The following is a 14,219-nucleotide window of genomic DNA, read 5'->3' as shown; positions in this document are numbered from 1 at the left end:
CAGCTCGGTCACCGCTGTGTGGCACCAGTCTGATGTCATCCAGCTCTCTGTAACCTGCAGTAGTACAGATTTGCGCGCGAGGTTCCCCCATCTCTTGAGACCTCAGAAAACCCTGCATTTACCACAATCTTGTAACAGACCACCCCCACCATCCTAGAGGTCTGTCCAAATCTCTAAACATCTGTGTCAACATGTCCAAATTCAAAAGCACTCTAGAACAAAGGAGGGCAGGAGGGAGGAACCACAGGCCCACAGAGGCCAAAAAGGATGACCTGTAGTAATGGGTGTGACCACTGGCACTGCTGGTTTATCTTGTTAGTCTCCTGAGCCAGAGTCCTCCCATTCGGTGGTCTCATTCTGTCTCCAATGCCACCTATCTGTTCCCCTCAGCCCATGCCTGATGCTACTGTATTTCTGCCACCACTCTGGCTGTTTGATTCTACCTCGTTACTGGTAGGGGGTAGCTTTGAGCCAGTGCCGCTTTGCGTGCTTTGGTCTCTGTTTCCACCACTCCACTGTGCTTCTCCCAGGGTTCTGGATCTCGGTCAGTGTCAGTTCTACGATTGCCATTTTGTGGGGAAATGGAGAGCATACTTTTAAGTTCAGCTTTCGTAGAGGTTATTTGACAGCAGTGAAGGCCTCCCTCAGTCTTCATATTCTGGTGATGTAGCCCTGATAGATCTTCATGCTTCCAACTTTCCACCAACCACCCTTTCCCCCTGAGTGGCCAGGGACCATGGGTGTGTACCACCTGAAGGATGTGATCTATCTCAGAAGTTCAATAGCTTTGCCACTATAGCTCTCGGTGGAGGCCCCAGCAGGGCGGCCTTTCCAGTACCCAGTGGGCACGTTCCACTGAGAACAATTGGGAGCTCGCTTCCCGGTACCATCTAACTCAACCATTCTTCAGGGGTAACAAGTGCTATATGAATGCAAACCTTTCTTCCCCTTCTATCCCTCCTCTATCATTTTCACTCCAAATAACTGACTAATATCCACCACTGAAATTACTTTCATATTTCATTATATTAATTCACCACTAATCTTTTATGGGCTTCCTGAATAGCATGTTTCAACACCCCATCAGGGGTAACAAGTGCTATATAAATACAAACCTTTTTTTTCCTCCTCTATCCTTCTGCTATCATTCCAAATCCAAATAACTGACTAACCTATCCATCACTTAAAATGTACTTGCATGTTTCACTCTACTAATTCAACACTAATCCTCTATGGGTCCTGGAGTAGCGTGCTACCCGCCGAAAAAGCACTTTGACGCCTCGTCAGGGGAGTAAGGACTATAGAAATGCAATTACAATACAATTTCATATAAGGCCTTCCTGTTCGGCGACTCCCATAATCTGGACAGTGTTACGGTTAACAGTTGGTTGTGGCCGCTTGTCACCATGATTTTATCTGCGTTCGCACAGACTCTGTTTTCCCACCTTCTCCACCAGTTTCTTGTGGTCTGTTGTGAGAATGCCCAGTTCTTGGGCCACAGTGTCCGTCTTGAACTGTAGTGCCAATGTGGGGGTGTTTCTGGTCTCCAGGAGTGCTTCTGTGTGAGGCTCTGGGCTTATGGTCTCCTGCATCTGTTTCTAATGTTCTTTGTTGGGTGGGAGGTGGTCTCTGGCTGTAGTGCTTCACATCTTTGATGCCGGCATCCTTGGGTGGTCACGTTTTTGTGGCATTGTGGGCTACCTGTTGATTTCCTATACAGCCTCTAAGTTGACACCCACTAAACGAACTTTATTTTATACTATAACACTTCTGCACCCATCCATTAGATGGCAGGTTTTTATTCAGCATGTGAATTTGGAATATCTTTAACCTGAAAAACCATAATTAAAAGTAAGGGGTTGTTTGTGATCGTGGCAACCTGAGCATCTTGCAGTGCACTTGTATCAACAAGAGAGGAAGGGTACGAAATAAACACTTTACCCCTCGAGAGAAATCATGAAATCAACAAAGGAGTGTATTTGCAAGAAAGGAAACAGAAGAGCAAGCATGTATCAACATTTACAGTATGTTTCCTTTGAGAGAAACTAACTTAAGGTTATTCAGAAGGCCCTCACTCACCATCCTAGTTGGTGACATGCTTTATCATCGGGCCACACCAGGAGAAGCCGAATGCCACCCTAGTGTGCTACAACGCCAGTTTACTGCGGAGCTGGTTAAGTGATTAGTGAAGGGCGAGTTTAGAGAGTTAAAAATTTCCAGATTGTGTCAAAAATATTTTATTAATTTTGCCAATTGGACATGAATAAAAACAAAAGTGTAGGATAAAGGACTAGATTAAAAGTCCAATTTTATCCCAGAGGTATGGTCAACCTGTTTCTGCCTATGTGTGAGCATTTAGTCAGGCTTTCATCAGGACCAATGGAGTGTAGAGGTGAACCCTGACAGTATGGGCACGCTAAGGCCCACCCTGACCAAGGGTTACTAGTGTTAAAAGGGTATTAAAAACTGTGTAGATTCCTTCAAAAGTAGAGGAACAGAGTTTATTCCAGTTAAAAAAAATGACAGACAAATACATAAGAAACAAAGAGAAACAAAGGAGTTATTTCAGTATGCACATGTAGGTTGTCATTGTTGGAAATATCATGCTGGAGTGAGCTTCGAGGTGCTATTAGAACAGTATCAGGGACAGGATTGCCACTGGTAGTGAACTCGTGCACATACAGGATTAGCAAAATCCCCGTGAGATAGACGAAGGACAGTTGTCCCTTGCCAAGCCAAATAACATGATAGTACAATTTACAAATAACGGGCAAACGGAGTCTCAATGCCTTTCTTATGTTACTGCCTAGCAAGTGAACTTTAAAAATAGAATAACTTTTCAAACAAACTGAATAGTGCTGTTGGGCAAAAGGTGAACTGCAAAAAGCCAAAGAAATTGGGTTCTTACGGGAGGTACAAACAATCAGTGCACCATGGGTCACAGGAGGGGGGTGGTAGCGATTCGGCACACCCTAGGAGACATAATACGAGGGAGGGATAAGTTCTACAACCAAGTAATAGCACAGGATTCTACTTAGCTGCTGGTTGCTGTACTCACGCCCTTTACGCTAGGCACCCGTTTGGAACCTGCGCGATCCCTCTCTTTTCCAGACCCCGATGAACGTCCAGTGTGAGGTGGACGGCGTTTATAAAGCCAGAAGGAGAAAGACTGCCAGCATTAGGGAGCACAAGACTCGTTGTCAGCGTTGCTAGAGGGGTGTGAATGCAAAGGACCAATCGTTGGCCGTCGCCGCTTACGTTGAGGCCGAATCCCGGCGTGTCTTAGGAACTGGTGTCGCGTAAACACTAGGATGAACCAATCCTAAGCGACAGTGTAAAAACAGGCCTTAGATTCCCCAATCGAATGCCGGAAAAGACCAAAGGGGAGAGTAGTTATGACGAGCGTTGTCATAGTGACGGCGCTGTAAACCAAAGAAAGAATAATAAATAGTAATACTGATCTCAACAGGATCAATGGGCGATGCGGTGAGTGGGAAACACAACTCGTCACATCCAAGTTGTGGGACAACCAAAAATGTTTAAGAACAAATAGAAATAGAATAACGTAAAAGGTAGAACCATAGGCAAAAAAATCAAAAATAATAAATTGATAATAAACGCCAAAACATCCCAATTACTGGGTCAGTGCTACAAGAGGCACTCCACATTCGCCTAGGTCAATCCATGTTGGCGGGTGCCCACAATGTTGGTTGTTCACACGTAGAGGTTGTCAAAGACAGCCTATTTGGGAATGAACCCGTACGTGGTTAGCATTTCATGGAGGGAGGAAGGAGAAAAGGTTAATGTGTGGTTAGGTGCACTGTGTAAATAGTGGAGAGTAGCAGTGTACAATGAAGCTTGTAAATTACGTTTTTGAATGAAGTTATTAAATAATGCTTTAAATAAAGTTACGGGCTTGTTCAAAACTCCTAGGTAACCCCAAAATAACAATCAAGGGCCAAGATTAGTGGTCAGGGTGTCGACGGGTTTAGTTCTGTAAAACAGTAGCCCAGGAAATATTGGCATTCAGTCCATGCGTGCTTGTCCCAAGTCAGTACACCCACCTTTGCTTCTTAAACAGTTTTTGGGTGTTTCTTTGCAGTGCAGTCATATAAAGATACTTGTAGTCTATATTCTGGAACATTAAAATTGATCATCTTTAAGGATTGCTTTTCTCTTTTTTCAAGGCTGAAGATGGGATGTCTGGTGCAACAGGACTGCCAAATGAAGGGGAAGATGCAATGTCTTTATTTAGTCCTTCCGTCAAGCAAGGTAAAGTTTTGAGCAGTGTTGGAATTAAAAAAAAGTCTAAAAATATTTGGAATAAATTACACATTAGTGCAAAGTGTTTAATGATTTCAGCTTTTGGGGATTTGTCTTGCATTTGATATGATTTCCAGTGACTATAATTAAGAGTGCAATATTATGTGAATGCTTGACTGTCACTTGCTTAAAATCACTTAAAGGAAGCCAGAATTTCTGTAGTTACATTCATTTTCATTAATTTGTGCTTAAAACGTGTACTTCAGATGTACCTCACATGGAATGTTTTGTACCTAAATAAGCTGATATGATGCAACTACGTGAAGAAAGGCATAAAACGTTTGGATATGCTAATCTGGCAAATGTTGCCTCTAGTTTTGTTATTTGTAAGTAAGCTATTGAACAACTACTTGAAAAGCCAACGATTAGTAATTTTGGTCATAAGGCTTTTCTCCTCAGTACCTCAGGTGAAATAAGGATACTATCACTGATGATAGCATTGGTAATGGTAGAAGGATGAATAGCTGAAATGTAGAAAGTCTAAAAGATGACAAAGTACGAACCCCTAGCCTTGAAAGACAAACTGAAATCTGAGTCTACTCACTGAAGGCCAAAGTGTGAACAGTTGTCTGCAAGTCTGAAACATGTCAAGCAATGGAAGGTTTGAGCTTGTACAAGTAAACTGCTACAAAACCTGCTTGATCAAAGTAACCTTGAAGATGATACATGCTAATCAATCAGCTGATGTCGTAGAGGGGAGAGGGGTTGGCCTAACGGCTAAGGCGCTCGACCTCGGACCTGGGGATCTGGGTTCGAGTCTCGGTAACGACGCCAAAAACCTCCTGTGATTCTGGGCAAATCACTTAATCTCCCCGTGCCTAAAAAAATGAAAGTGTGTCCTCATGTAACGTAACTGGTGCTATGTAAAGCGCTCTGATACCTGATTCGGTTCGGGTCTAGTTCGCGCTATATAAAACTCTGCAAAAAAAAACAAAACCAAAAAGTAGAGTTTCCTCCATATAAAATGGTTTTGTCCTAATATTGGTATAATGCATAGCCTTCATCAGGCATTGGTAAAGTTCTTAAGCATAATCCTAAACCCTAAGAAAGGGGAAGTGTGGTACAGAGTTGCTCACCTGGGATAATACTGGCAAAATGTCAGTTAGTGATCTCCTGTTGCATCAGACTAAGTCACAACTAAACCGTAGCACAATATGCAGGAATGGGCAGTGGCAGAAGAAAAAAATCACATGACTTTCTAGAACAGATAAGCTAACTGGTGATTTAGCAGTCTGGAAAGGTGACTTGCTCCAAAACCTGTTGATTCTTAGACTACTGAAGGAGAGGCAAGACCCTGAATTGGCGAGTGAAGCCCCATTTTCTGATGGGAGTTGGTGGCAATTGATACATTTGGTTTTCTAGAATCTGGTTGTTCAGTGATGAATTAATTGAAATTAAACCACAACAAATGCAAAGCGGTGGGTCGTCAAATCAAAAGTAATTGACACACTGGTCCTGTGATCAGATATTGCTCTTAAGCTTGTATACTGTAAGTTTTATTTCTTGTATACTTGTGATCAGATTCACCGTCTGCCTGTGTAGACGTTTATTAATTTGTTAGTAAAGCAAATGATTACTTTAAAGTAAGTCTTAAAAAGGAGTTTTGGTCACTTCAGGTTTGACTATATAGGTTTGCAGTATTTTAGCTATTGGTTAATCTGTTTGTTACATTCTTTTTTGGGCTGTTCAGTTTGTCTTGACCTATGTTTTCTCCTTATTGCAGACGCTCAGCCTGCAGCTCCTCATAGCCGAACAGCATCAACCAGCCTTATTCATGAGAATGACCTGGTTGTATCTTATACTGATCTCGATAATCTCTTCAATTCTGATGAAGATGAGTTGACAGTGAGTAAAGTACTAACAGATAAAACCAGTGTTTATTTATAATCTTATGAGAGGTGGGGCCAAGGCTGATTTCTGAGAAAGTTCCACCTCCTTTTTTTTAATTAATTTTATTGATGCAGAGATGTTTATGCATACAGGGTTGTATCGTTGGATGCAAGGAAGGAATCAAATGTTGAGGTTAAATGAGTAGCTTGGTGCTCCCAAATGTTTAGTGTTTGTCATCTGATCTTCATTAATGAGCAATAACACCCAACAAAATTTCTTCGCCAGTGCCCCAACACGTAATTAACAGAGAAAGAAACTCTCCCAAACACTGCCTGTGTACTTCTGCCATTTTCTTTCCTTTTAGTAAAGGAAACTTCAGTCTAGCAACACTTTACTATTGTGTAGACTTTAGCCAATGTGAGAATAAAGTGTAACATTATCTCAAGGTTCTACACTTTTGGAGAAGTAGCAAGACTTTCAAAGTCTGGAAACTGATCTAAGGTCAGTGAATAGGGCTCAGATGCTTCCATCACTAGAATCTAGTGTGACAGTTACAGTTGCATGCAGACTAAGCCCTTGCTTTCAGGAGAGCAGGTGTGGTGCTACCCTGCCGGAAGCCAATTTGTCTCATCTGCATGCATTTGGAAGCTGTGCTGAGGAATCAGTTTCTAGGGCTTATGTAGGTTTTCGAGCTGAAGATTGGTGAAGTTTAATCCTGCGGTGATCAACCCGACACAGGACCCATTCCATCATTTTGGCTGCAGATGTTGAGAAGTAATTGGATCCATTGGGTTAATTAGAATGTACCCACCTCGTGTTAGTTTTTAAAGCTGTATTGTGGTCAATACTGTTCTAGTTAGTGGAAGGATCACTTTTTTTTCTTGTCCTTGTCTCAAAAAAGCTGTCATCTATATATTAAACTGGTTTCAGTGCCCTCTGAAGACCTGAATCCAGGCCGATGGATAGCCAGAATAGGTTCTGATAACATAGTGCTTTTTCATAGATATTTCTGATGGATATATTAACCTGCAGGTGCCTTAACTTAATTTTGCACTAGTGCTCCTGTGTGCTGGTATGTGACAGCATGCACCTTCACGCTAACCTATCTCAAAGAAAGATACAAGGTAGAGCCACATGCAAGCACCATCTCTGCAAGCTGATGTCAGTTAATCGTGCATATTCTGATGTGGATGTGGAGCCCTGCTCTTACCGTTGTCTGTCTTCTGACAACTGTTATGGTATACATTTTTAAAGCACAGTGGTTACTTTAAACTGAGCATCCCCCCTCTGGGATTGCCCAACACAAACCTCAATAAGGGATCAAAAAAGAGGAAAAATAAGGCTGTGGAGACAGAAGAAGATAGACCTGAGCTGTGAACAAGAGGAGGTCAGAAGCAGTCTCTGGCAGTTCCAATATTTGGTCAATCTCCACAACCAGGTTTTAGACTTCCTGAATGTTGTTTCTAGGGTTTCAGGTGAAGGGGCTTTCCACAGCTTTGAGGCCTGGAAGCCGAAGGAGCATTGTGATGTAACAACTGCCAAAGCGGTGACCTGAGACTTCGACAGGGTTGGTAGGGTTTCACTAAGGAGGAAAGGTACAGAGGACCTCTGTTATGGCAAAGCACATGGTTTAAAAGAGTATCAGCGGGAAAAGTATATTTTGTCAGGGGCCCGGCCAGAGAGCCCACACCTCAGAAAGATACAGCAACAGACATTCTGCACTCTGCAGTTTTTGTAGTCTGTCCTGAATGGCTCCGATACAAAGTATGGTACAATAGGCCAGTTGGACTTAGCAAGAGCCTAGACTAATGTTTTTCTGGCGACTATGAGGAGAAGGTCATTGATTTTTACCAGAATTCTTTTTAGAGTGCCAAAATATTTTTGGGCTAGGTTGGATTTATGGTTATCAAATATTAGATTAGTGTTAACCAGATTCATAGATATTTCACTTTCCGTTTAGATATAGGTAACAGTGTGGGTGGAAATTTCTGGACTTCTGGTGCTACAATTGTTAATACCCGAATTTAACAGTGGCACATTCCTCGTAAATGGCTACACCCAAGAGCCATTGTGGAGTTGAGTATAGAGAAAGATGGAGGATTGTGCCCTCTTGATTTATCAAAATGAATCTGGAAAAATTATCAATCCACTTTCTGGTGTTTTTCCGTGCTTGGTTTTTATTTGAATTTTCCGGGACCGCAGAGATCAAACACTGTCTTTTCCGAGAAACACGAAGATTAGTTCTATACACAACGAAACTTTGCCTTGAAAAAGCCCACGGTCAATGGACCACTAGGGCGAAACACGTGTCGGCTATCTTTTATTGGTCTGTTTCTCATTTCATGTATGAAAATTCAAATAAAGACCAAGCACGGAAAAACACCAGAAAGTGGTTTGATAATTTTTCCAGATACATTTTGATAAATCAAGAGGGCGCAATCCTCCATCAATCTCTACACTGTTTAGAGACTAGAGCAAGACCGAGTGCATCAGGCCACCAGGCCAATGACCAAACAGAGGGTTGTTTACCAACAATTAGTACCTCTGTTTTATTGGTGTTCAGCTTAAGGAAGCTTCTGTTCATCCATTCTGCAAGTTCCACCAGGCAGAATCTAAATTGAGATGCAGCACCATCCTGCTGGGAGAAAGTGACCAGCTGTGTGTCATTGGCATAAGACACAATGGTCACATTGTGTTGCACGATGACATCTTCCAGAGGGTGCAGGTAAAGATTGAACAAAGTAGGGCTCAACGTAGAGCCCTGAGGCACCCCTGCGGCAGAGGCAGCACTTCTGATGAGAAGGGGCTTTGAACTACTGTAGGAAGCTGGCTCTGTATATACTATGTAAACAACAAAAGAGTGTTCTCTGGTGTTTGAAATCGTCGGGGTCCGGTTCTGAGGGTTCTGCAGGTACACAGCTGGTGCCGAGCGTCAAGGGCGGTGTGCCAAAATACGCTCCCAACCCCCTACCGTGACCCATGATGTACCATGAAAACACCATATAAGTGCTGAAGCCTCCTAAACCAGGAGTATTGGGAACATTTTTTTCACTTTTTTCACTAATTTTCACTCTTCACGTGCCTAGGTAAGGGTGGGCCTTAGCGTGTCCATACCGCCAGGGTTTAGCACACTTTTGCTACGTCCTGATGAATGCCTGGTAATTTTACACCGTTTCAAAGGCAGAAACATGTTGACTGATAAATAACTATTGCTGGAAACAACCACACAATTATTTGTGGACTACTTTCCTACACTTAATTTTAAATGTATGTCCTAGTGATCTGATAATAAATAATTTTGATACACTAAAGACCTCTTTTTTTAATTTCCGCACTATAATTTAATTTAAGTTCACTGCACGCCCGAACTCACAAAACTTGCTCCGCAGTAATTCTGGTATCGAAGCACACTAAAGAGGCACTCTGCCTCTTTAGTGGGGCCCAATGATGAAGCATGTCACCACTAGGTGGTGAGTGAGGCCTTTCTTAACTGATCCAAGTGAGGCCAGTTTTCTGTTCTCCCGCTCCTGTTTGTGGTATTTCAAACACCAGAGAACACTCTTTTGTTGTTTACATAGACTTAACAGGGTAATAAGAGTGTTCCTTAACTCTCCCTACCTCTCTTCTTGTTGGTATATCTGTATATACTATGCCAAAGTAAGGTATAGTGTGCAGTGTACAGTGGATTCCCATAGATAGGCAGAGACTAAATAAATAATACCTTACTCTCTATTTGTAGTAGTGTGGGGGCGAGCAGTAAGACTTTATCAGAGGGTAGTGTTAGGCATTTATTGTACACACTCGTGCAAGAAATGATTTCACACACTCGAAGACTGAACTCTGACCAATTGTTTGTATAAAAATATTTCTGTTGTATTTTAGTTTTAAACCCAAGCCAGCCTTGGTGCAGTTAACTAAAAATAGAACTTTTTTGATAATACAGTTGAATGCAGTTGAATGGGAGTTGCCGGTTTTGGATTTTGGCTGCAGGTTCAGTCCAGGAAGTCTTATGGGATGAACCAACAGCCTAGCAGGTAAGTTGGAGGGCTTAGGGACGTGTGTTTGTGTGTGAGAACTCTAAGGGTGGCACAATATGTGCTGTAGCCTTTAAAGGCCTTCCCAGGTCACAGTGCCCTTGGTACCTATTACAAGGGACTTGTGTGTGGCCAGAGAGGTGCCAATTGGTGGTATAAATGTACAGTTGTGGGAAAGAACCCAGGCCCTGGGAAACTGATTGGCAGAGACCCAGGGCACATCAAGTCACAGTGCATCAGAAATTTGGCAAAGGTGCGGTTCTGGAGGAAGCCAGCCAGCCACCTCAAACCTCAAGTTCTGACACCGCAGTTCCCTGGCCGTTCTAGCAGAAGGCCAAGGGATTGAATGCTGCGTTGAGTTCCAGCATTGAGTGTCAAAGTTTGCTCCCAGTCAGCACAGAGTCTGAGAGACTCATTGACCAGCAATAAGGTGGACTTAGTTGTGTTTTAGGCCCAAAAACCTGATTGAGTCTCTTGAAGTAAGTTATTAGTGTCTATGAAACCTGTCAGTTGGGCATTGACCTGCCTCTGCAGCGAGATGGGCTTACAATTTTCCAATTAAGATTGATCTAATGTTTTTTAAGAAGCGTCTAGACAATCACATGCTTCCATTTTGAGGAAACTGCACCCGTTGAGAGCTAGATGTCCAACAGATTGTTCAGACTGGGCAACGTGTCTCCGTACCCTGAACAAGAATGCTGAATGGGGCTTGGCCAGACGACGACCCTGATTTTACCTTCATATAGAGTCCGAAGCTCATCTAAGGAGGGGGTAGTGAAACTGAGAAGGCCTTCTATAGAGGCGCACAAAACCAGGTCTCTTGGCACCGAGATTCCCTTGCTGTCTCAGGGAAGGTGGTGTCGATTTTTGCAACCTTGTAAAAAAAGAAGTGGGCAATCGAATTGTAGCGCTCGAAAGATGGAACAATATGTGCCGATACACGCTCTAGAGATAAGGTTTTAGCAAGTGATCTCGTAGAGTTAAACGAGTTTTCTTCAGCACATAGAATTGACTGTGCATAGTACTAATTATCTTATCATATTCCTTCTAAGGCAAGAAATAGTTGAAATCTTTGCAACATAAGCCCTCTAGGCACTCGCAAGATTTCTTCCAAGGCAGTAGTTTCTTATTGAACCATCTGCAGATGGTTTGTAGTGGGTTACAAGGTGATCTTACAGCAGTGAAATCCTGCTTAGGGCCCCAGTGTAGGGAGCTGGGTTTCTGTTGGTGTAACCCCCCACCCACACTTTTTGCCAGACTACTGATGCACTTTGACTTGATGTGCCCTGGGTCCCTGCCAATCAGTTTCCCTTGGCCTGTGTTCTTTTCCACAGCAGTACATTTTGTACCCCCAATTGGCACCTCTCTGGCCACATATCAGTCCCTTGTAAAAGGTACCATGGGTACCAAGGGCACTGTGGCCAGGGAAAGCCTTCAAGAGCTGCAGCACCTATTGTGCCACACTTGGAGGCCCTGTAGCTTTACACACACGCACACTACCATTGCAGGCTGCGTGTTTTGGTTTCAGAACCAAGTGAAGAGTCGACATGCCTACAACCCACTGCCCTGGCATTGGTCAGCCACCCCTCTAGCTGGGTGCACTACATCAGTGGTGAGGGTGCAAGTGCATGAGCCCTGTACCCCTATAGTGTCTAAACCATATGGTGCTGGGAATTTATCATTCCGAACTCCACAGCACCATAATGGCTTTACTGAAAACTGGAAGGTTTGGTATCAAACTTCACAGCACATTAAACAGATACTGTTGCCAGTGTGGGATTCAATGAAAAATGCACAGTTTCTGGTGGGTTCCCTGACTGGTACTCACCAGCCTGCCACCACGAGACATGTTTTTGGACCCCTAGGGTAGGAGCTTTCGCTTTCTGAGCCCAGAAACAAAGCCTTTTCTGGGCAGAGGTAGTCACACCTCCCCTAGGCCAGGAATAGCCATCTGTGACAGGCGAGCTTTAAAGTCCCTGCTGCCTTTGTAATGCAACCCCCAATCTCTCCTGCTATCAGGAGCAGGCAGAGTTCCTGTCTCCCATCCTTTTCGGCTGGACGACAGGCGGGGATAATTAGCTCAGCCCAGAAGGCGTGCCCACCTCTGCCAACTCCACCCCTCAGATGGGGAGGCGATGTGAAGCCCTCTCTACACTGCAAGATGGCAGTCACTCTCCAATCAGGATTAGGGATTCTGTCCATTCCTCCACATTGGATTGGCACACCAAGGGTGTATTCACCCGAAGGTCAGTAGCCGGTTGGCTATGGATCTAGAGACCCCAAAAACGCCCCCTAAATGCAGTATTTAGGGGGCAGGCCTGAAGCAAGAAGACCAATTCCCGCAACCTACGAAGGACAAAAGAAGATGCCCAGCAGAGGAGACTGCAGAGAAGAACTGACTTGGCCCCAGCCCTACCGACCCGTCTGCAGTTTCCAGAGATCCTGCGCCAAGTCGCCTTGTCCTGCAGCCAGCGACCTCCAGAACCCTGGGAGGACTGACTACCTTCAAAGAAGACCGGATCTCCTGAGAACAGCAGCTCTGTTGAAAAATTCTCAAGGTATACTCTAAGCCTGCTGAGGACAAAGAAATCCGGACCATGTGAGTGGCCTATCGGTCCCAGCGAGGTCCCCAGCACTCCAGAGTCCGAGGCCACCGTGAGTTGACCCCTCCAGACACCCCTGCATCCAGCCGCCCTGCGCCCTGGTGAAGAGAAGCCGAGGTGCACCTACATCCCCGAGCTCTCCTACTTGTCCCGGTGTGATATCTATGCTTATCGCACTGAGTAGAAGTAACTTAAAAAGTAATCTAAATAGTAACGTACAGCGTAATCTGTAAAGTAATTGAAAAGTAATTTTGAAACATTAACTTACCTGTAATTAAATCAACTGCATTTGAACCGGCATTCAACTGTAAAACATTGCATACGATTTTGCAAAGCATTTATTTCACTTACCTGCACCAGACTTGGCTTGGTTCTAGAAATAAAATGACTTAATTTTTTGTTTACACCCAAATTGGTCTGAGTTCAGTCTTTGAGTATGTGACGTAATTTCTTGCCGGAGTGTGTACAACAAATGCTTAACACTACCCTCTGATAAAGCCTTACTGCTCACCCGCACTACCACAAATAGAGGGTAAGGTGCTATCTACTTTTACCTCTGCCTACATTTGGGGTTCCACTGGACTCCGTGCACAGTATACCTCATTTTGGTATAGTATATGCAGAGCCAGCTTCCTACACCCAGTGACCCAACCTTCAAGATGCTGGTTGAAACAAATCAATATATTTGCTTGACTGAGATTCCTAAACCATCAGTGCCTCGGAGAAAGCAGTTGGGGTGACCTTCGCCCCCATTTCCCAGTTTTACATTTTACGCCTTCCTTATGGGTTAAAATTGGGTCTAATCAGCGGAAACAAACTGAATAATATAATGCTGAGACCAAATTCTGGGATGGCATCCCCAACAGTCAGTACTATGGAGTTGGCAAATATTTTTTTTTTCAGAACAAATTTTATTTCGTTGAAATAGCATACAATCAGGTCACCGTCCCCTATGTATCAGGGGTCTAGTGAGCAAGAAGACCATCAATAAACAGTAGCAGTGCAATCAACATTTTCGAATGAAAGGATTCCCACCAAGTCCCCTCCCCCTATTCCCACCCTGGCCCTCCCCTCCCGGATCCCCCCGCCCCCCCCCCCCCCCCCCCCCCCCCCCCCGGCACAGTGTTCGTATGATTCAAAGCATTAGTTCTTGGAGGCGCAATCAGTGCGTTGGCCCCTTCACCCAGAGTCAATCGGTAAATGGTCCACATCGGAGTCCCGTTGCACTGGCGGTTCCAGCCAGAGCCCTCTATATTCAGCCCAACGCTTCCATATTTTAAAGTGTTTTCGGGGGCAACCCCTGGCTTCAAAGACCGGACGTTCCAGCCCCATGGTAAAGTCCAACCCTCTCTTCCACACCTCCAGTACAGGAGCCCTGGGGTCTTTCCAGGCACGAGCCACATCTCTTTTGGCCACTGTAAGGCCCAGG

The 14,219-nt window shown here is 44.2% G+C and overlaps 1 protein-coding gene across 1 annotated transcript in view; it reads left to right on the top strand.

Annotated features, from left to right (window-relative positions):
* MED13 (mediator complex subunit 13) overlaps positions 1–14,219 on the top strand; it is a 1,439,203-nt gene that overhangs the window by 532,409 nt on the left and 892,575 nt on the right. The window contains exons 11-12 of the mRNA XM_078679821.1: positions 4,188–4,272; positions 6,047–6,168. Coding sequence (XP_078535947.1) covers positions 4,188–4,272; positions 6,047–6,168 — 207 coding nt within the window. The remainder of the gene's footprint in view (positions 1–4,187; positions 4,273–6,046; positions 6,169–14,219) is intronic.

This window comes from Lissotriton helveticus, chromosome 3_1 (assembly GCF_964261635.1).
Source record: "Lissotriton helveticus chromosome 3_1, aLisHel1.1, whole genome shotgun sequence".
Lineage (NCBI taxonomy): Eukaryota > Metazoa > Chordata > Amphibia > Caudata > Salamandridae > Lissotriton > Lissotriton helveticus.
This window is presented reverse-complemented; position numbering and strand designations above follow the sequence as displayed.